Genomic DNA, 24,130 nt, shown 5'->3' on the forward strand with positions numbered 1-24,130 from the left:
GACTAAAACATTTTAATACTCTGCCCTCAACAAGAATTTATCTCAAACTCACACACACAAAACCGTTAATGATATTTGCACAGTGTTGATCGAAGGTTGATCCAGTCTTTTGCTGTCCTTCAATAGGTCATTTTTTGATTTTCGAGTGTAAATGAAATAAAAGTCCAGCAGATTTACAAATTTGTTTTACTTAATTTATTTACTTTTTGCTGTTAAGAATGATACCATCATACTTCTGTTGGAACCACTTCATAGCATCTTCTTTTGTCAGGCGATGCGCGAACCCGACCTTGCCAGTCTTGCGCCTCCGGTGAGCTACATTGAAACCTAAACAAAAACAAAATAATTTATGAAAATAAACGAAACATATGTACTGTAGATTGTTTAATAAAATTACCTGGAATAGATAAGGACCAAGAATGTTGAATTGTTTTTCAAATCATCTATAATAAAAGATTGGCTTTGAGTAATAAAACATGTCTCATTCTTTGAAGAATTAAACATCCACATAAAATTTCTCATACATATAAGTTAAAAGTTTTATAGAAGTTAATATTTTATAGAAAAAGAAAAAAAAACAAATTTGCACTAATTTTACAGACTGCAATAATTATCTACAACCCTGAACAAATGTGCAATATAAAACTACCTATAATTAAAACTATACTAAAAAAACACAGTCTACAAAATTGTGGAACATTTGGAAACATCTACAAATGTTGGTGTAGCCGCCTGCACTGGCCCTATATTTTGTGTATGGTTGCGGCTATATTATTATTTATATTTAACTTCATGTTCTCAGCTATAATACACTACCAGTATAAGCTGATGCATGTTCTGTATTTGTTACACTTGTGGTTTGAATGAATACAAGGTGATTCAAAACTTTAGGCTATTCACTTTTGAAAGTATTTTTTTAATTGGTAGCACAGAGAAGTTGGGAAACTATTTTTAGTCAATTTCACATTTATGGTCATGGGAAAAGCTGTACTAAGAAAGAATCTTTCTTTGTCAGATACCAAACATGAATGCATATCAGAAATTAAAATATATATACTAACCTGGTCTTCCTAGCACAACGTAGAAATCTAAACCGTAGATACCAATTGAGGGATCATATTTGATACCCAAGTCAATGTGTTCTTGAATACCAAAACCAAAGTTTCCAGTGGCAGAGAAGTTGTCACGCCTCAATTCATATTCTCTGACCTGAAACAATCATTTCATATTTATAGTAATATTATAATTGTTTGCAAGTTAAATGCATGTTTGCTTCTCTTTCAAGCAAAATGTATTTGACTTGGTACACAGGTAGTAACCTAGACCTAGAATAGCACATCTGGATCTTTTATTTCAATATTTGGAATGGGATTGAAGCCTCTAGGTATATGGTGTAGGGAACTAGCAGTTAATCTAAATAATTTAAATAAAACATTATTGATAATACAGCACTGTCAACTTCTGAATCAATTCAACTGAATCTAAATTAGTTTGGTTAAAGAGACTCCTCTTAAATATCTCTGCAAAATTTATGCAAATGAAATGAATGCAATGTAAAGAGTTATTCAATATATTTATGGTCACTATGAAAATAACTCCTTAGAATGTAATGTAAAAACAAAAATATTTTGCAAGCTAAATTATTTATGAAGCTCGCATCAAGTTTACTTACCTTCAATCCTCTCTCTAAGATTTCTTCAGCCTTTGCGCCTCTGACAGTACAGTGGACAGCAATTTTCTCATTACGACGTATACCGAATGATCGCACAGTATACCGCGCTTTGGAGAATACTGGTTGCTGGCCAGTAAGTTGTTCCAACACCTAAATGAAATTATACAAATGTTTTAACAATTCTAGTTTAATTGAAAGTCAATTATATATCAACTTAGCGATATAACAGTAATAAGTAAAAGGTTGGATGTTGTACTTTTTACTTAGTAGTAACACAACAGTAGAGTAAATTACATATGTGCATGGAATAGTGAATTTGCAAGAAACTGAATAGAATGCAATTGAATTACATGAACTAGGTAGGTAACCTAAAAATTTATAATGGTACACAAACATGTTCCCCACTCTCAAATTCAGAAGGTCCTGTAGATATTGATCTGCTAGATAATAAATCGATAGCTTGAATTAAAATGTAATTTCTTCGAGTATTCTGAATAGTAAAATTTCAGTATTCAGAAGTTGCAAATGAGAAATAATATTCTTGCATGAACTTACAAAGAAACACAATAACAATGTGAGTCTTGAACATTTCATGCTTGTATTCACATATCCACAAAACAAACCTTAGCAGCACGAGTTAGTCTGTCTCCAGACTCTCCCACACAGATATTCAGACAAAGTTTCCTGATATGAAGATTCCTCATAACATTTTTTGATTTGTCTTTAGGAGCCTTCTTCTCCTTCTTTTCCTTAGCCGGGGCTGGAGGTGCTCGCTGGAATACATATTTTTAATGTAATTATTTCACTTCAACTAAATTTATTCAGAATTGAATTGTAAACCAAGATTAAACTTAGGTCACAAAATGTAGGTTATGTTTGCCGATTGAAAGTATCAGATTGCAAAAATATAGGCTTCATAACGTATTCCAGAGAATAGACTGTTGGAAATTAATAAGTAGAGCACGATTTATAGTCTTAAATCACTGATTCAAAGGGATACTTTTATTTTAAAACCAAAAAACACCCACCGCCATGGCTACAACTTTTTGAAAGAACTGTTAAAAGTTGCCATTGAAAAAAATACATTCAATGAATTTAATCTATAGATGACGGATCCACTACTACTACAAGAACACTTCTGTTGTTTGAAACACCGTACGTGACGTGACGATTTTCCATTCAAATTGGTCGTAAAATCCGAACCGAATCTATGAAATTATTTATTTTTTTGATGTAAATCTAACCCGGTGCATTCCTGGCTTTTGACGCCTAGTAAGTATCAATGAAAGAGTAAATTAATATATTGGGGTCAGTAGGCACTGAGAATTGAAGGGAAACTAGAATTTAGGGACCAAAACGCGGAACTTTTGGGAAAATTCTGGACTCTCCAATACAAACATTTAAGTCCATGGGGACTACCTAACTAACCTTTGGTTAAGAAATATTCCATGGAAAAAGTGGTTGTAAATTAAATCGCATCACTAACTGGGAATCCAAGACCGTGACCCCATTTAATTTGTAACTATTACATGATGCATGCAAAAATATTTTGTACATGCATCAATAGTGTTCATTATAATTTTTCATTTTGTTCTGTCTTGCGTGTCTACTAAACTTCTAAACTGATTTCTGCTGTCATCACAGATTTAAAAACATTTCTATGGCTGTAATCAAGCAGACCTTTAGTTTAGCGCGCGGCCGCTTACGTTCAGTTTCTGAATAAGATTTCATACGGCATATTACGCAAAGCTCAGCGCAGATGGCACTACTGGTACAACTAATGTACAAACATTGCCAATGGAGACAAAAAGCACCAATTTTCAATATTGTTGCAGATTTACGACCAAAAATATCTTCTACGCAATCGTGGTGCGAGTTTAAAGCGAAAAAGAATTGTATGCTATATTGTATATTTTCATAAACGAATGCTTACATAATGAAAGGATTAATAAAGTAATCTAAAATAAACGTTTAATCGGCAAAAGGCGGCAAAGCTTTTGTGTACTTAACATACAGTGTTGTACTCTGGCGGGATAAATTTGGAATTTCATGATTTTTTAGCGCAGGCAGACGTTAAATTTTTTTTATTCGCTATCCAAACCGACCAGCCGTGTTGCCACTTTAGCTACTTTATTGCTGAATGTAGTTTAAAGTAGGCAATGTAGCTATTTTGACTCGGGGAAGCTTCCCAACTCGAACGTTACTTAGTTTAGCTTTTTTTTCGTTCTGAAAAAGGAAGAAACGTGTGTGGCGGTGTGAAATTTTTGTATGAAAGAAGAGGATTTAGGTTCCCGTATTCGGATTCCTGTTTAGATTTCCGCATATCCATACATTTTCTGTACATATATGCAAGTAGATTTGAATTTGAACCTCTATGAATCCAACAAAAACAACTGTCAGTCTAAACAAATAAATAAATTGAGGACTGGCAACAACAAGGAGTAAATTAATCAATAGGATTATAGCAACACTGTACTTAATCTTTCCATTCCATTGGTAGGCCCATGGAATTAGTAGGTAATCCGTCTAAGTAGTACAAACTTACTAAATGCATGGGTAGACCCAATGATCAAATTAGACAAACACTAAAATACAAACGTACCAACCTACTAGACTTTGCCACACCACAAGCTTCACCATTTGACACTTGACATGTCATCCATAGACAAGGTCGGTTGTTTTTATTGATATTTTGATTTGATCTTCCAAAAATGTGAAAATACTTATTTAGGTAATACCGCCGCCGTTTTGAACAGAACTCTGAAGTGCAATATGCAATTTGTTTCGTATATAAAGTATTGACGACCGATGTCATTTTGCCAATATTGAGCAAATATCTTTCAAGATTATTTATTTCAGAACTGCTTGCTTCTATTCCGATTTGCCTTTAAAATAATGTGATCAGCTTTTCTTGATCCGCGAGCTCATACACGTCATATCGCAAACCCATATGATATCAAGTTATTTTTCGTTTTTGTTTATCCCAATCCCATCCCAAATAATATTATAAATGCGAAAATAAGTGTTTGTTTGTTACCTCTTCACGCATTATCTATTGGACCGATTGTTATGAAATTTGGTACATGGGTAGAAAATTACCTGAAATAATACATATAGTGTAAGTGTACTTTTTATCCCGAAATTCCCCCGGGGCGCATCTAGTGTTACACACGGAGATATATATATATATATATACTATATATTGTATTAAACATGTATTAAATAGAACTATTTAATACATCTATATGTACAGACAATATTATTTAAGAGATAAATAAAACTTAAAGCCACATAATAGCAATAAAAAGAAGATTTATTTAAGTAGCCCCGTGGCTTTGCTTCTAAGTGGGAATTTCGGAATTATTTACAGTCTAACCTCTGCCTATAATTCTCACGAATGTGGTTAATGTGCATAGAAATGATGTTTTAAATTAGACTAGGCATGTAGTTATTTTATAGATTAGCGTGTTTAAATGAACGAGTTTATTTTAGTATTTTCCAAAATGAAAAAATATAGGTATGATATGATTTTTAGTGTGCTATATCTCAAAAACTAAAAAAAAGTAGATATATCTAGTTCAATTTATCAAAGATAGAGGTGGCTAAAAACCTTTTTTGTCAAAACCAATATTTTGGTTGGTCTGTGTATTGAAATCTCAATCATAGTGGAGGTAGCGACAGATGTTGGGATTTGGAGGCTGCTGACCGTTTAGGGGATATTTTTGTAACATTCATAAAAAAATGAGGGTAGGGCATTACATAAATATGTTATACTAACCTGTTTCACTACTTCTGAAAGCTGAGTCAAAGAAGACCAAGTTATTTAAGTCATAATGGAAAACTTTTCTAAAAATAGCCGTGAAAAATACCAGAGATACTACTGTGCAGTTTGCAATATCTACACCAACTCTGATAAACAGTTATTTGAACATATAAGTGGCGTGCGACATCTACAGATAAAAATTAAACAATCGTATTGTACTGAAAATAATTCAAACAATTCCAATAAGAACATTGGATATGACACAACCTTATATGTTTTAGCATTCGTAATAATTTTTATTACAGTTTACATATTTTTTCATGCAGTTGTTACGTTAAGCTATTGATACGTGCTATAAATTAATTATCGACATAAAATCAATTTAACGAGGCCTTAAATTTCGCGCCATAATTTTAATTGGCGGAGAAGTCGTCCCCAAGCGTTCACGGCTTCTATGCGCACGAACGAACGCGCAGAACAATGAGGTAGCAGCCATTTTATGTCGGTGTCTAAGAAAAACATAATTCGAATGGCCAATATTAACGAAATTGTGTAATTAGTGTTATAATTTATGTGTTTCTGTACACGATACTATACTTAGGCGGTCCGTTACATATGTGAGTAGATTCTTAGTTTTGCTATATATATCTACCGCTAGAATAACATAAGCTGAATGAAACTTAAGATTTTACATAAAAAAGACATAATAATAAATTTATAACTCATTCCTTCCATGTATTACGATCCACCTTCGCATTTAATACACACTGTGGTCTTTAAATTGTTATGATTTGTTTTTGTTTACCGTTCATATCTAAGCGTTTTATATATTTAAAAGAGCATTTTGTTATTTAGCATTACTAAATGATATGACATAACTTTCACTAAAAATAAGATATAGCATAAAATCTTGTGTTGTTTACATTAGAGTAATAGTGGTCACTAAATTACTTGTCGCATAACAACCGGCGTCGCGCAGCCTCGACTTGAAAGTTGGGGACAAAATTCAATAACGAATTGGCCATTTTATTGATGGCAGGGGGGAGGCTGGGTGGAGACAATCGGTCGGTGAGCTTCCGCCATTTAATATTTTGTTAGGATTTATTTCGCTTTCAGATGTTCATGTTTACACTTTGGTATTCGCATCAATTGTTGTTATGCATAAACTATTTTACTATGTGTATTCACAAATATCTTGAGATAAGCGCGCATATGTTGCTGTATAGTTTGGTTATACATAGTTGCAGCGTTTCTTTATACACCTATACGCACTTTTGCATTTACATGAGTATATATTTATAGGTTCAGTGTCAACATTTATACGTGTGTAGCTTTAAATCTCTCAGTCAATGGCCTATACGCGATGCGGTGTTAATTGGAAGTAAAAAAAGTAAAAAATAATAATTGCAATGATTGTGAATATTTAATGAGTTCTTTAGAATATACCTATATGAGTTATGAATTTGTTTTTATATTTTGCTAATTATTGTATATTGATGAGATTTATTCTGATTGTGTTTGGTTTATTCATTTGGATTACCTATTTAATTTGTTTTTGCTTTATATAAAGATCTATCTAATTTCATTCAACCTTCTGAATTTCGAAACAATTTGTTTATTTTTTTTACAAATACATTTTGTTGAAATAACATTGTTTTTTTTTCTTTAAGCCTTTACTTTCACACAAATACACAGATAACATACCTATATAGGTACATATAGTTACAGTTTAATGCTTCATTTAAATGTTATGTAGGTAGTTAGGTATCTGGTTACTAGATCTATCAAAATGAATCGTGAAGCGCTAGAAAATATATTTATTAATGAAGAGTATGGCTACAAGAACTTTAAGTTTAGTCGCATCACTAACGCATAAGTAATTAATTATAACCCAATAAATTCTAATTAGAATTTATTTATGATTACGTTTTAACTACGCAGTAAATATTATGTCTCTCGGTAAGACTTTAACGCTATTTCAGTTTGAAATTAATGATAACAACAGCTCTCTAACTCACCCATTTAAACATTTTAGATAGTTTAATTTTGTAGGTACTTTATAACTAGAAACAAGAACAGACAGAATATCAAGATTGTTTTGTATGACGTACGGTGTGACGTTTTTATAATCTGAAGTTCAAACCAGAAACAAACAGAACTGGAAAACACATACCATAAAGTAAAAGTTTATTTTTTTTTACACAATGTAAGAAAGAGTTTTTAAGTAGATATGTAGGTACCTACCTACTTAACCTACGTAAACAACTAGGTAGGTAAAAAAGTGAAAATATCCTAATTAGGTAAAGGTAAATGTTAGGTAGAAAAAAGTGAAAAAATAAAACTAATTGTTGATTGGTTTTTCTTATTAATTAAAATAGGCAATTGAATGTGGGTACGGGATACATATATATAATGCGAGACTGGAATATTTATTAATTATCTGATGTTATTGTAAGCTATTTATCTATTTGGTTTTAAAGTACAGCTACAAAACAAAAGGGAAAAGTCCTATATAGATCACTTTTCTTTTGAATCACGGATGGAATTATACATGATTTCAGAAAGACAAGACTTTCAACATAAGTTTCTGCTCATAACTTCAACATAAATCTGAAAGTTCTGAAATCATATAATATGATCTGTCTACAGGTGGCAGAAGTTGAAAATGGGGGTGCAGCAATCAATCCGCCATTAGTTTCCCAGCACACTGGGGCGTGGGCGTCGGGGGTGTGGCACGGGGCGTGGGGGTCCCCGTGCCGCCCCCCGGCGACCTACTCGCCACTATATCCATGTTCGAGCAGCAGATCAAGGCAGAACCTATGAGGTAAGGTTGCAAGACAGATGGATGCGATAATAGAATAGTCAGTATGTATCACTTGCAATGCACTGACTTGGTTGATGTATAACTTATGGAAAATAGATAAATGCATAATAATTTTATGTTCAACTAGCTCTTTCCGGTGGCAGCCTATATTTGACCTCTAGTCGTTAAAAATATCTATTCCAAATTTCATCAAATCATCCATGCGGTTTATTATGCCATGAAATTATGATACTAGACTTTCATATCTATAATACAGTTACATGGATTTGGCCACTCATGTCTTCTGGATCTATTTGGGATACTTGAACATGGTGGAAAGACATGTACTTAGATAAAAGATTGACCATAAATTTCATCTTTACAGCTTCTACTCCTCCCATCCCCATATACACTCCGGCCCCCCAACTATAGTCCGATCTGACTCCAACCATGGCATCATCAACATGAACCAGCACCACACACACCAGGAGGATTCCAAGGACAGTCTGATAGTACAACATCAAGTACAACACCAACAAGAACTCATGGAACAACATCAACAGGAAATGCAGCAACAGGATGACGAGGTAAAAATCTCATATTTTTAATCATGTAATTTAATTTGTTGTCTGATTAAAACTGCATTAAAATCCCTGGTTGCTGTGAAAAAATACTGCAACTGCTAAAATCACTGCATTAAAATTATCATATTTCTGTTGATGGACTCTGTGGTGAACTTCTTTTCAATAAATGTCATGTAATAGATAATGTTAAATAATTAATACTAAAATATCTAATAAACATTTTTCAGTAATTTTAATCTTATGTTGGGTCAATCTTATTTCAGAAAAATTAAGTAGCTATAAAATAAATTTCCTCTCAAATTTCAGTTGAGCTTTAAAGGAATGGATGATGAAGGGGTTGAAATGGACATGGATGGCAGGCAGTGTTCTCAGGTAACTATTATTACGATATACTATATGATTACAAGATTTATAAATATGTAATTTAATCTGTATTAACAATTTGATCACAAATAGCCTCCTATTATATTCCTCTCTAAATAACCACCAATATCTTTTGAATCAGGTACCAATCAGAGTGAATGCTAAAGCCCCGTTCACTTAAAAATAAAATAAATCACATTCTTTGTACAGGGTATGGGTGTCGACATGGGATCAGTTCAAACCAAAATGGAAGTCTCAAATGGAGGCGGCCAGGCAACTCGTTCAAAACCACAGGCTTGTAAAGTAAGTTGGTGACTAATAGCTTACTCTCATATGAGCTGATTAAGACACCTAGGAAGCTGATAGGCAAAAGCATCAATTCCCAAGGAGGTTTGAGGTTTTGAAATCACAGTTGAATCTACAAAATTTTAAGCTTATTTTTACACTTTGCTGTAACCGAGAACATGTGGAGATGAGAGAGAAGGCAATATGTTTTCAATCTGGGCTCAAACTCTGGTTGCATATGATCAGTCTGAAAATTAGGGCTTAGTTGAAAATATGTGGACCAGTCTTTTATTTTGTTTTACTTTGTTTTCTTATGTCTATAACAATTTTAAAAAAATATAGAACTTTAAAACACTTTGAGGGAAGTACATATATTTTTTACTTGTATAGATTTTTACAATAAAGATCATATTTTCAGGTGTGTGGCAAAGTGCTGTCTTCTGCTTCTTCATATTACGTCCATATGAAGTTACACTCTGGGAACAAGCCCTTCCAGTGTACTGTGAGTACCTGTTTTGTTTAGTTATTTAATCTATCCTAATGTTTTTTTGATTAACAATTAAACCATTATATCCATTTTGACGAAATTGGGCAGTAATATACTAAACCAAGTACCCAAGAACATTCTGTATGTTAGATTTAATTTATTTCTAATAAGTACGTATTTTACAAAAATATTCTTTACCACAATTACATTAAGATCATATTACAATTAGCTAGTTTGTTTAAAAAAGTATTTTGTTTTATCAAATAACAAGTTGACAATGTACAAAGTGAGAGATAACTAATGACTCTTATTATCAAATAATTTATGTTGAATAGAAGAAGTTAAAAATGCCAATTTTTTAATAGTATTTTAGACATAACCAGGATTAAGATCTTATTGGAATTGGAAGAATGACCAATGATACACACGACATGCATTGATGATTGATGATTCTACTCGTACATTCATTCACACACTGATATTCGGCCTCCATTTCGCATCGCGCTTAATTTCCGCGTATATAATTATCAAAATCACTCAAAATCAAATCATTTATTCAGAAATTAGGCCTTCACTGGCGCTTCACGTCATATTCTAAATTAAATGATATTTACCAAAGCTACAACTACTAGCAATCAACATTTTGTCCGTATCATATGTGATTGTACTATGATTGCTACTTAAATCCAAATAGAAATAGACATTGTTGGTAATAAAGTAACGATTGAAGGTGTGCGACGCGGCGTTCTGCCGCAAGCCGTACCTGGAGGTGCACATGCGCACGCACACGGGCGAGCGCCCCTTCCAGTGCGACCTGTGCCTCAAGCGCTTCACGCAGAAGTCCAGCCTCAACACGCACAAGCGGGTGCACACAGGTCAGTGCACAGCGCATGCATATTACCCACTGGATTATTTCATTTTTTAAAATCTACTTTTTTTGTCTAGTACTGGCAGTTGCAGAGAATTTGAGATATGTTTGAAAATTTTTCTTGTTTTAATTTGTTTGCTCTATAACTGCCAGATACTGATATAAATAATGTTGTATATAAAGTGCCACAAAGTATTATTTGGTTAGACTTAGAATTATAATAGGTCGCCAGTTTTAAATAAAAGTGAAATGAAAATAAAACTTTTTGGCACTGTATTTGTTTTGTGATGGTGTACATTATTTATGATTTCAAAGTTGTGATAAAATGATTGCTTGAATTATTGTGCCAGTCTAATGTTTTGTGATAAACTCGATAATATTTTTTGCGCTATTGATTGGAAGCAATTTTAATGTAATTTCCATATTAATTCATGTTAATTAAATTCCTATTACAAAACTTCAAAGAATATATCTTTATTATATCGGAGGGAGGTTTTAGTAGGTACAATTTATAGAAAATTAGAGAACCACACAATTTGAATATCCCTATTTAGAAGCACTTATATGGAAGTTACATTATGTATCTTGCCCTCTAAATCAAAGAACGTATTTAAGAATGGCTTGGTACCATGAGGGATTATTTCCGAACAAATGATTGATTTGTATTTTTTATATTTTTAAAACAAAACCTCCTCCTGTTTTCGCGGCACCGAAAAGTTATGCATTTTATTTTTATTTTTCTGTTCTGTATAAATGTAATAGTGTATTTCGCTTACACCCTATTTTTACGCCCTGATGTTATATGAGTATCTATATATTTATAGTGTTGTCTTATCCTGAAATTATTAGTTTTGTTTTGTGTATTTATTTTCTGAGCTAGATTCGCTTGTCCATACAAAAATCCAATTTATAAGATACCTAGCTTTAAGATTGAGAATGAAAGCATGTTAATGTCATATTTTTGTACTTATTTGTAATATACATATGTATATGATAGGCTACAATGCTTTATTCAACTAATATTTTACTTAGATTTTTTAAATATGTTCTATTGTAATTAAAATGTTATTTTGCTGGAAAATAAAATTATAAAAAAATATTGATAAATTAGGAGGCCTCTGGACTTAAAACACTTATATACTTAGTATGTAGTATTTTGTATGTAGTATCATGTTATTATATAAAGTATATAAAAGGTTACAATGACACTGGTGCGACTCACAGTTCGCTAATCATGATAACACACTTGACAATACATATGCTTAACTTGCAACATGTGAATAGTTTTTGAGTTGTGTTGAGTATAATTCGAATCACAATAAATCAGGGCGTGAGGAAGGCTTCGCTGATGCAAGGTAAACAGGGGGAGGTGTAGGACTTACAATGGATACCGCATCGCTAAAACTCAATAATTCGTAATTTCAAGCGGGACACAATTTTAATTCATCAATGTTAGATCTTATCTATTGTATGTCCTGTGTACGGCTAAGTGAACCAATGTGACTAGAGAGTTGTTGGAATGGCCTGGGTTTTAGATGAGCACATGCGGGCGTTGATGGTGAAGGACCGGCCCTACAAGTGCGAACTCTGCCAGATGCGCTTCACGCAGAGCTCCAGCCTCAACCGACACAAGAAAATACACACGGGTGGGTCCCTACAAATACCACTCGTACCACCCTCTATATCTACGTTCATATACTCTGTTCGATTACTTCCTTCCCGGCTCTTCTAGCCAACATCTCCTTTATATGTTCCCAATTTGATTTGTACCTGGTTACGATTGCAAGACCACAAGCTTATCCTGCTACCTAGGCATCAGCCCTGAGCCCTACCAACGGGGCATCTGCTTTGTCAGATACATCTGTAGTTCAAATTTGGGCCGAAAGTTATATCAGTGGCTATGCACTTCCTGCCTACTTGTGCGTGACGTCAATCCTTGAGGCAGAACGGTACTAACGAAACGAATACACCGCACAGCCTACCTCCCCCTGAACGCGTGTGAATGAATGTTGAATACTTAACCAGCTAGGCTTTAATGAATATTGTTTGAGTGGGTGCATAGTTGCTATATCGATACTCGTATACCTTATAGAGGAGCACAGACGAGCCCTGTTAGAGAAAGTGCGGCCGTACCAGTGCCACATCTGTTTTATGCGCTTCACTCAGAAGTCCAGCCTGGGCCGACATGGGAAAATACACACTGGTAGGCATTTTGCCCTAAAATCCTTTAGTAGACAATGAATTTGTAATTTTAGAGCTCACGTTATTAGGCACTATCTTGAATGGCAGTGCATCTGCATGGAGCAGACCGTTGTTGTAGCTGAACTTTGTTGGTATTTCTAGAGGAGCACATCCAATCGCTGATCAACAAAGTGCGCCCCTATCAGTGCGAGATCTGTGACAAGCGGTTCACTCAGAAGTCAAGCCTTGGCACTCATAAACGTATACACACTGGTGGGTCCCTTGATATCTCATTTTATTTTCATTCGGTCTCTCAGCCACAATTCGTCTCCTCTTATCGCTTCTATAGCTTACATTATTTGCTGTTGTGGCTTTGATACCCGTGTTTTGTGAATAGTTTTAAGGGCTCCCTAGTAAATTCAATTAAACACTTTGTTTCCAATATGGTTAGCGATTCGGACGTGTTAAATTTTTTTTCATGTGCTAAAACGGTGACATGGTAGGTCGCACACGCTCAAAAACTATTCACAAACATGAAGCATGTGTACGTTGTGAGGATTTTCGTTAATTTAAAGTAGGAGAGAGAATGTCTGATGGACAAATAACGTGGTCGAAATTCCCTCATGGTAGTGCATTAAAATTGATCGAATTGGTTATGCGTTGAAGCGTGAAGTAGTATTATTTGTCCATCGTGGTTTTGTTTTGTTTCTCTGTCCCCCCCGTGTCGTGCGGCGGCGCAGGGGAGCGGCCGTTCCAGTGCACCGTCTGCCTCAAGTCCTTCACGCAGAAGTGCGCGCTCAATTTGCACGAAAAAATACATACGGGTTAGTAGCCCACATATATTATTGCAAAGATTCCCTTTTCAATATACGAGTAGCGACAACTTGCGACTGGCCATACCATCATCCACATCATTCAGTTTATGGTCTCGCTTCGTCCCCTTTTCCGTTGCCTGCCTAACCCGTTATTTTAAAAACCTTTTTCATCGTCGCTTTCACTAACACTCGGTATCTATTACTTATTATAATGCGCGCTTTCAATACTTCTGCATCACCCATTTCCTGCCTAAACTAACCAGCCGGTCGTTCATCCCTTTCAGTTTGCATCCACCTCGATGATTGTAGTGATATCATTTTTATATTTCATCATTATTTCATGAATATTAATTCTTTCACAAAAGCGGTAATGCAATCGCCGCAGAGACGCATAATCGCCTAGAGTACCATCGTCGGTGCTATCAAAATTGGGTTCTAAATGAGTTATTGTTGACCGCTGTGTCTGGGTGGATTGGCGGGGGCGGGAGACTGGCGCGGCCAGATGCGTCGGCGACGTGCGTTACTCGCTTTTGTGTGTGCACTGGGCGCAGTGCAAGGGCGTCCTTACACGTGCGGGCAATGCCCGGCGGCGTTCGCCCGCCGCCCCTACCTGGACATTCACATGCGCACGCACACAGGCGAGCGGCCGTATCAGTGCGACGCGTGTCTGAAGCGCTTCACGCAGAAGTCCAGCCTCAATATACATAAACGGACGCACACAGGTGGGTCACAGTCGCAGGCCGGACTGGCCCCCCGCCCGCTCCCAGCCTCTCTCCACTCGCGCTCTCTTCCGATCTTAGTTTGACATGCTTGTGTGTGGTAGTCGTTGTCTCGTGTTCGTATCGCACGATATGATAACTGGAGCGGAGTTAGCGGCGAGCGGCGACCAGTCCGCGCCGCGACCTCCGTAGTGCGAGGGCGGCTAGCGTCCTTGCCGGCTGGCCGCTGCTATAATATCTGTGTTGGGCACCAGTCCAGGGGAGACCGTTCCAGTGCCTGTCGTGTCCCGCCGCCTTCACCTGCAAGCAATACCTGGAGATTCACACGCGCACCCACACCGGCGAGCGGCCGTATCAGTGCGACATCTGCCTGAAGCGCTTCACACAGAAATCCAGCCTCAACATTCACAAGCGGACGCACTCAGGTACGTGCGGTTGCCCCCCGCCGTTTAGGGATGGATGAAAGATATGTGGGCTACTATGAATAATGCCGCGCCATTAAATACTAACGGCTGGCTGAATACCAAACTATTTCAATTCATTCTAAACTTAATTTCATTAACAAATGTATTGTAATTAAAACCGAATACGCGATATCGATTTTTATCATAAACACTCAAGTTAACATATCAAATGCTCTAACTTGCACGCACTATACTCAAAAAGGTTCTTTGGGTTCGTAAAATTAAGAAGCGATATCGCGTAGAGTAGAACAATCGTCTACGAATGAATCGTAATCCGGTCGTTTGTATTTGTGCGTGGCAGTGGTTGCGCGGGAGCCGACGCCCGCCCTGGCTAACCTTGGTCCGTCCACAGTGCAGGGCCGGCCCTTCCAGTGCCTGCAGTGCCCCGCCGCCTTCACCTGCAAGCAATACCTCGAAATCCATAACCGCACGCACACGGGCGAGCGGCCCTACCAGTGTGACGTCTGCCTCAAGAGATTCGCGCAAAAATCTACTCTCAATATTCACAAAAGAACGCACACAGGTGAGTGGAATATGTTTTTTTTTACTTGAATTGGAACGAAACCTTTTACAGACTTTGATCACTAATCAAAATGCAATATTAACTCCATATAATTTTATTAAAAAAAAAAACAATTTATATGTTTGTGGTTTCTCTTGGTCATTTCCGCAACATAAGTGTTATGAAAGGTTTCGTAATTCGTAATTTCTTATCATATCACATCATTTTAATTACTAAGCTAATTATAGAATTAGTATTAAAATAAAATTATAAGTAACGTGTTATAGAAATATCTGAATAATAAGTTGTCGGTGCCATATCACTCAATTAAACTCATGTGAGTACCTATTGTTTGTAACATGTAGATATTTTTTCTAAATATATATTTTATTTTAAAAAATGTGTACCACTTTTTAACATTTAAATGTATGCCTGAAACATATTTGCCGTGGAATAGAGGTACCTAGTTATTTATTTATTAAAGTTTTAATTGCCTTACACCCTGTGTTGAACTTAGAATTTGAGGTATTAATAAAAAATATATTTTAAAACTTTATATGTAATTATTTTAATATTAAAAATGTGGGCATGTGAACAATCCTTTAAATTTTTCTTATTCGCACTACTCTTTAAATAAACCGTCCAACGTATAATATTTCCGTGGTAGTGCAAGGGCGGCCGTACCAATGCATGGAGTGCCCGGCAGCGTTCACATGCAAGCCCTACTTGGAGATCCACATGCGCACGCACACAGGCGAACGCCCGTTCGAGTGTGATGTCTGCTACAAACGCTTCACGCAGAAATCTACGCTCAACATACACAAGCGAATCCATACCGGTACAGCATCAATCCAATGTTATACAGGCTTCTATATTCGAATTTCAAAAGTATCATGTTATTTGAATTCGCTTTATGAGAGATTTGTTATTAAAAAATATGTTAATAAGTTTAGAGATCTAGCCAATAATATTGGATTGTGCTATGTTTCAAATAAACAAATGAAGCATATAATCAATATCTTACCTTCCTACATTTAATCTTTCAACGTAGACTTGTTATTCACAACTCTTTAGTTATACCAAATCAAACAGCACTTTGTTTCTAAAACACAAATTTAATTTTTTAATGTTTTTTTATTATTTTTATTTATTAGTTAAATTTTAATTAATAAATACATTTGATCAAAAGTTGTGAATAAAAATCAGGGAAGATTAAAGGTGACAAAACGTTTGTTTTTGAGCTTGCCTGAAACTAATCTGATATAGTGTATTGTAGTGTTCGACATCGACCTACCACCTTATAGAGGTCGTATTAGCAAAACTAGAATGTGCCCACTAATCAAATCAACTTCGCAGTTTGCTTTCATTGTAGGTAATTATTCACACATTTCACTGCTTATAACAACATTCCTAGGACTATGTAAACGAATGCATATGGATATTTATAATATATCCGGGTAAAATTTTGCCAGAGGACAAACCTACATATGGAAATATTTTACCCGTGTACGTATTTAGTTATTAAAAAAAACGCGAAGTATTAAGTAATTAGAGGGCTATGCTACAAAGAGAAGCGATATGTGTGAATATAATTACCTCATAGGTGACAGTTAAGAAGACGGCAAATTGTGATAACAGGCTTAGTCATTCTGAACTTAATGATGTGGCACCGACAACTGTATTATGATATTTCACCCGCTGCATCACCATTTAAGTTCCAGTACTGTGTGTATTATGATTTCCTGGCTTACTTACGTTCATTAATTTCAGATCGCATCGTACCGTCTAATTGCATCTTGCCGTCTTTCTAACATTTGCTTTCATTTGCTTTTTCCATATCATTTTTTTTTCGTTGTTTAGTTGTTTTTTTGTGCGACATTTGATTTTAACTGGGAAATGAAATTGCAGGTGAACGTCCATACGCTTGTGATATTTGTCAAAAACGATTTGCTGTGAAGAGCTACGTAACAGCGCACAGGTTGGTATTTCGTATTTTTTTCACATGAACACAGAGTTTTTAAAGAGTGAGTCTAGAGAGTCCCAAAATTGATGATTCTAAAAAATAAGGACGACATCTTTTCTTCTGTATTAACAATAAAGATTTTATCGCAGGGACGATATCTCCCTGCGCGAATATTTATAGGTATAGAAAATAAATACCTATCGAAAAATAGAGATGTTCAACACTTAATAAGCAGTGATTTTTGATTTGACGCTCGAGAAATGGGCACGAAAATGTTTGTCGGATCAATCTGACGTTCGTGGTGAAAACCCTAATATTTTGTCTCTTTTTTGTGCAATAAACGTGGTTTCCTCAGATGGTCGCACGTGGCCGACAAGCCGCTGAACTGCGACCGATGCTCGATGACGTTCACGAGCAAGTCTCAGTTCGCGCTCCACATCCGCACGCACTCCGCCGGCTCCTGCTACGAGTGCAGCGTCTGCGGCCGGACTTTCGTGCGGGACAGCTATCTGATACGGTACGTGCCTCTCGCTCTAGTATGTGGATGTGTCTGCTCTCTTTCATGAACTTCTACACTACAATAGTACCACTCTATACCCGCCCGTGGGTGTCGTACACCATGTAGGATAAAAAGGCTTGATAGTGGAGAGGCAATCGTCATATAAGATGTCTTAAATCTTTTCTGTGATCCAAAACAATTTTAACGTAATATTTCATTTAGTTCTTATGTCTCTTGTTTTTTGTTAATTTCAGACACCACAACCGGGTCCACCGCGAGAACCACAGCAACGTGTCCGCCAACAGCCTCGGCACCATCAACAGCGTGGCAACCAACACCAACAACTCAAACAGCAACTTCGACTCGCCCGGCGTTTGTGACTTAAGGTGTGTCAGATGGCCATGCAAACCATTAATTTTAGTTTCGTTTGCTGATCCTAAAATCAGCTAAAGAGATTCTACATATATGTATATGCATACCTGGTCTGGTCTGAAAACTAGGTATGCCGAAGAAAAACCGTTCTAATTGAAGAAGAAAAAGTATGAAAGCGGATCTTGAGATCCGAAGCAGGACCAAACGAAAGCGGCATAGCCAGATATTTGTTGCCGGTTTATGTAAGATTAGCTGCGCCCCGGGTCTTCACTCCCGTGGAAAATTCGGGATAAAAAGTACCAGTGTACCTAATTTCATTACACACATTGTAATCCAGTAGATTATGCGTGAACGAAAGAGTAACAAACATAAACATACATCCTCATAAACTCGCATTTCTAATATTTGGAGGATGATGCCGTGGCAGCGTAGGTATGACACTCCTGGAGTACCCAAAGGAGTACAATCTTTTCATTGCTATGCTAGTTTTGAGAATAATTGACTGAGAATATCTGAATAAAAACCTTGATTGACTTTTACTCTTGACTTTTGACTTTGATCCATGTGTTTCGCGCCATGAGAAACTAAGGTGTTTCCAGAAAAAAAAAATCACTATTATTTTTATTAGCGTAGATATGTAATCTATTAGATACACATATTAAACTTATTTACATTTGCAGCTTCGTGCCCATGGTGAACCGCTACATGACGTCACAAGGCACGCAGGTGTCCATGCAGGACAGCAAAATGTCCGCCATGTCCCCGCAGTCCATCGCGTCTATATGTAAGATTTTGGAGATATTTTTACCTTTTACTAGCGTCTTTAGGAGAAATTTTAAGAAACATAGGAATGATGACAGAGCTATTCTTAAAGAGGATTGACTTCAGGAAGGCCAAAATTCGAAATTAAAAGTTGTTTTCAACCGAAATGCTATTAGAAACACACGAGAATGAGAGAAAGAGAGAAAGAGAGAGACAGGGAATGACAGAGGTAGAGAGCTAATTTATTTGTACTTACTATTTCTTTCGTATCGATTCTGTTATATATATGCCGCTGAATATTGCCGTCATTGATGAAATTTAATTCAAGTTATGATTACGACAAGACGCAAGGTTCGAAATCCTCTGGCAATGTAGCTCAGCCGATATCCTGACTATTGTTTGTGTTTCCAGCTTCGCCCCCTCCCCCGCATACGCCTACCCCCCAACCGCAGATGTCGGGTCAAATGCATCTCACAGACTGATCATCAGAATAGGTTTGTATGTATGTTATTTTCTTTAACAAAAACATTTTAACTATATGTAGATCATTGTCTAGCTAATCGTGAAAATGGATAGTGGTGAATAATAGTTCTATCTTATGTAGCTAAGCTAAACCCTTGTGTTAGTGCCTGTCTCACTTGTCAATATTTGTCGACAGCCGTGGGTGGAGCAGCTCGCAGCAGAGTGCAATATGTTGGGGCAGCTGCAGTAGAGCGGGACCCGTAGCAATCAGCATGGACTCATGCACAGATTATATTTTATTTTCACGTTTATTTACATTGTTCGTTCGTCGGCCGAGGCGCGATCGGAAAGGTTTTGCTTGTGGAATCCCTCGAAATACAAGGTGGACATCACAATAACTGTAGTCTAGAGTAGCGGTACCGCCTATGATACGCATTGTGATTTATATACCCACAACTGTGATTTATCTATACCATCACATAATTATATTAATTCGCGTGGTGGCGTTCATAAATCGATACTTAAAAACTCTCATCATTTTAGATTGTAGGCCTAAAATTTTTGATCTCATATTCTTATTTGCTTAGTGATAACTTTGGAATCGTATTGTGTCTCCGACTTGAAATTCTAAATTTAATGTTCGTCATTCGCTTGTCATACCATTCTCATTAGGCGTAGTGAATAACAATATCTTATTGCGATGCTTTAACTTAGATCGTGTCAGTGTATATGAAGTTCAGTAATTTTATAGAACTGTTACCAATGAGAGGTAAAGTATTTTGATCGCTGAGAAATTTTTAGGGACTCTAACCTCATAATTATCCATAAGAATGCTTTAAGATTCTGGTTCATAGAAGAGTAATAATAATAATGAATAAGTACAAATATCCCATAATTCACAGAGTCCTGAGAGGCAATATTGAAAGCTTCACAAAATTAATAACTTTAATATGATGTTTATTGGAGTAATCCAGAGAAGTGCCTGTTGCAACATAAAATTGGCAATATTTTTAATCGTATGTATTGCGTTCAAAATAAATGTTATGTTCAGTGTTCAATGTGTGTGTCATCGGGCTAAGGTAAGCAGTGAGCAGCTGTCGGCGCAATTGGGATGGGTGACCGTGCGGGCGCGGGTTCCCGTCGGTCGCGGCTGGCGCTAGCTATGATTTGTGAAGCTTCTTACTAAAACTTTGTGTGCCTTCTAGCGGTTAGCGATATTAGGCAATATCAATCATTCTAACACCACTGGTTAACTTCATTGTTTTCTTTTCTTTAATGTTCACATTGAGTGTACTCTCATGTAACCATTGTATTTTTACGTCGTATATATTGATTACCATTGTCGGATAGCAGTATACTGTTAGATCGTATTTTTGTAATATGCAATCTTTGTTTCCATTACTGTTTTCGAATAATAGTAATACGAATAGTGATATAGCGCAGTAGTCTTCCAATACCTTGAGACAGAGATTGTGCACGAGTGAGCAGTGCATGAGTCCGCTTCAGGGGTTCCTTATGGTTTGCCATTATTGATATCAAAGATAGATTGGTGCCATTTCCATGTAAATGATGTGGTAAAGTAAGCTTAGTTAAGTCTGCTGGTCAGGGTAGAACTGGAAATAAAATATACTAACTGATCTTCGCGCCAACCGGCGTTCATTGTCGTCTCCGCAAGTTCCCGCGTTCACTACACGCGCTTTATTTTATTTCCAACTTGTGTGTGTCCATGTGCTGAGTCAGACTTATGTAAATATTGGTAGGGTTTATTTATTCGAGTATATTGGAAAGAGTTGAAATTCAAAATTAAAAGGAATGCATGGTTTGTAGAACGGTCTCACTCTACGACTTAATATTAAAAATATCGAACTGAAAAGAGAACATAGTTGGATAAATGTTAGAGTATGTAGCGCAGAACTATACTTTGGGTACTATGTACTAATAAAATCAAAATTTCCTTGTAGATGTACATACGTATACATATAATATTATATACATATGAATGTTGTTTGATAGTCCTCAATATTTTTTTATATTTTGATAGTTCTGTATTTGAAAGAAACACGGAAAAATAGGCCAATGTCTCGTTTATCATTTTAAAATTAATAAAAGAATAATATGTACACGATATTTTAAGATAAATAATAATATGACGAATGCATTTAGTTGCCCAGAGAAGTAGAAGTAACATCTTATCGCGTTTTTTTCAAATTCTTAATCTGTTAGTAAGATTCTTACCAAGCCATTGATAACAGTATTATTTAGACAAACTAGATCTTGAGTTTAACAAGTAGTATAAACTCTGCTACCATTATGAAAAATCACCATAAAATTGAAACCATAGTTTATCAATAGTTTGTAACAACATTGGTGAGCACCACTTTATAGGTGCTGGTCAGTGCTGATACCGTATTATCCATAGATATACTTATTATGAATGGAAATAGAAACACCAACATAGTGACCTAGGTACATAATAATAAAATATATAAGAAATATATACATTATACATATACATTGTCTTCGTCTTTCCGATGACTCGGCGGGGCTGATTGTTTCTTTATTGATTCTAGTTTTAGTAATATATTTTTGTTATGATATATGTTCTTCTTTATTTATAGTTGTTTTTCCTTATTAGAAACATTATACTATCGTTGCTTCATCCTGGCCGGGCGAATCGGAAAGTGAAAGGCGATCGATCCTGATTATTTATGAAATCATTTCAGATCTTTTCTAGCAAAAGAATCTATAAGCTCTATTGTCGGTATTCTGATATATTTCGTAAATAACTAGGATTCATAAAATGCAATGAGGAACCACAGATATTGTCACTTGCGATAATAATACGTGTGCAAGCTGTTCACACCTGGAAGCATAGTGTTGCCTAATAATAGTCCTGGAGTCGTGGATATGTCTTTGCGTATCTTAATCCTAATACCTACTTTTGACATAACATAGTGTTGGAATCTTTCATCAAAATTGAAGATAAATGGATTTCTACGACTGTAATCTCGCAACATTGTTGTAAATGCTACCGGTGTTTATAGAACATATGTGGATCTTCACTGCCAAACTATTTTACATACCGATGTTAGTTAACTATATATTTAGAAGTAATACTGAGCCATTACATTACGTAATCATAATGTGGTAACTATATATTTCCCTTTTGTCTAGTTATTTTCAACCGTAGAAAAGACTGAATTACTTAAAAAAAGGAATTCACATTACAAGAATACTCACGAGAACTATATTGGCGTTGTAAGTTTGTGTTTGTTTACACCTTAGCGGTTGTGGTGTCGGACCAACCAGTCTTGGAAATTCAGTTTGAAAAATCGTACATATCCTTACCCGTGAATGTTAATGTATACTATTCCCTTGTCGAGGCAGGCTACTAGTCTAGGGCGCGACCGCCGCCGACCATTTACACTTGATCGTGGTAGTTTTATGAGCAAATAACAGTGAGCCTTGTGTAATCATAATGTCTAAGGTACATAAATATTTAGTTAATATTGTATCGTTAGATTTACGCGAACTTCCGCTTTGCCAACATATTACGTTGCTTACATTATAATCATACGAGAGTACAGCCTAAGGATTTTAACTTTTTTTTTATATGCTGAGAGCTATTTCTAAGTCACTGAATTTTTATACGATTGTATTGTATATGCTAACCAAATTATATTACTGGCTATGAGCCACTATTATTAACCAAGTTTTGGAGTTATTTACATCCCTTTAATTACTAATTTTTTATTGAAATTTCCAGCAAACATCATGGCATGATGATCTTGCGGTCATTTAGTTATAGCTCTTCAGAGTTTTTATGACCAATATTTTAATTAAATAAACTGTTTAATTTTATTGTTAAAATTTTTAGGCTAGTTTATATTTCAAATAAGTTAGATTTGTTAATTGTGGTGTATTCATTGCACGCGAGTTAGCTCTTACGGCCTCCTTTACGTATTTTTATATTTTTGTTGTTTTAGTCTGAAATTATTGTGATAAAAATATTATTATTGGTTTGTTTATCTTATACGGAAATTGTTTATTGTTGATTTTTTGAGTATTCTACCTATGCAGAGATGGAGGTTAGGTAAAGACAGAGGCTGTAAGAGCCTTTATGTAGTCAGCATTATGTATATGCTTTAATGTGATTTTTTAAATGTACTCTTTATTATAGTCTCATCAAACAATATAATTAGCGAACTAACAGTGTTTCTAATTTTTTTTTCAGTTCATAGTGATTTATATTGAGATCAAAATAAAAATACAGAGTTTATTTAATTTTATGGAAAATATACATTGTAAAATTATTCTTTAGTGCTCATTTGCAGAGCTCTATTAAAAAAAGAAACTATATGAATGCAAAATAACAAGTCACGATTCTTTTTAGAAGTCGCCATGTAGTGGAGAAAAATAAACGTGCCATGATATTTGTGGCTAAAAACTTTGTTTACTTTCACACCCCCATTTATACCTATTATTTAGCATAATTTATGAGTATATTACTGTATATGTATTAGAGTAACAGTATTACTGCAGAGAGGAAGATTGTTGCAATGTGTA

The 24,130-nt window shown here is 35.7% G+C and overlaps 2 protein-coding genes across 31 annotated transcripts; one reads left to right on the forward strand and one right to left on the reverse strand.

Moving 5' to 3' along the window:
• Positions 1-170: 170 nt before the first annotated feature.
• Positions 171-7,480, reverse strand: RpL11 (Ribosomal protein L11). 2 transcript variants are annotated; one of them, XM_053754738.1, is made up of 5 exons: positions 7,454-7,480; positions 2,296-2,445; positions 1,673-1,822; positions 1,062-1,209; positions 171-327 (listed from the first exon to the last, which is right to left on the reverse strand). In XM_053754738.1, exons 1-5 carry the CDS (start codon positions 7,463-7,465, stop codon positions 200-202), a joined length of 588 nt encoding a protein of 195 aa, XP_053610713.1. In that variant the 5' UTR covers positions 7,466-7,480; the 3' UTR covers positions 171-199. The 2 variants fall into 2 exon arrangements, with proteins under 2 accessions (XP_053610713.1, XP_053610714.1); XM_053754739.1 differs by lacking the exon at positions 7,454-7,480 and adding an exon at positions 2,701-2,831.
• Positions 5,887-24,011, forward strand: LOC128675357 (zinc finger protein ZFP2-like). 29 transcript variants are annotated; one of them, XM_053754704.2, is made up of 21 exons: positions 5,887-6,052; positions 8,085-8,259; positions 8,624-8,825; positions 9,129-9,194; positions 9,396-9,488; positions 9,889-9,972; positions 10,688-10,832; positions 12,361-12,471; positions 12,918-13,028; positions 13,169-13,279; positions 13,747-13,830; positions 14,373-14,543; positions 14,795-14,965; positions 15,306-15,527; positions 16,174-16,344; positions 17,415-17,484; positions 17,825-17,986; positions 18,223-18,354; positions 19,021-19,124; positions 19,514-19,604; positions 19,761-24,011. In XM_053754704.2, the coding sequence occupies exons 2-20, from the start codon at positions 8,225-8,227 to the stop codon at positions 19,582-19,584; spliced, it is 2,316 nt and encodes a 771-aa protein (XP_053610679.1). In that variant the 5' UTR covers positions 5,887-6,052; positions 8,085-8,224; the 3' UTR covers positions 19,585-19,604; positions 19,761-24,011. The 29 variants fall into 29 exon arrangements, with proteins under 29 accessions (XP_053610679.1, XP_053610680.1, XP_053610677.1 ...); XM_053754705.2 differs by having other exon boundaries at positions 19,514-19,600; XM_053754702.2 differs by having other exon boundaries at positions 19,514-19,596.
• The last annotated feature ends 119 nt before the right edge of the window (positions 24,012-24,130 follow it).

Source organism: Plodia interpunctella, chromosome 14, assembly GCF_027563975.2.
Source record: "Plodia interpunctella isolate USDA-ARS_2022_Savannah chromosome 14, ilPloInte3.2, whole genome shotgun sequence".
NCBI classification, from domain to species: Eukaryota; Metazoa; Arthropoda; class Insecta; order Lepidoptera; family Pyralidae; genus Plodia; species Plodia interpunctella.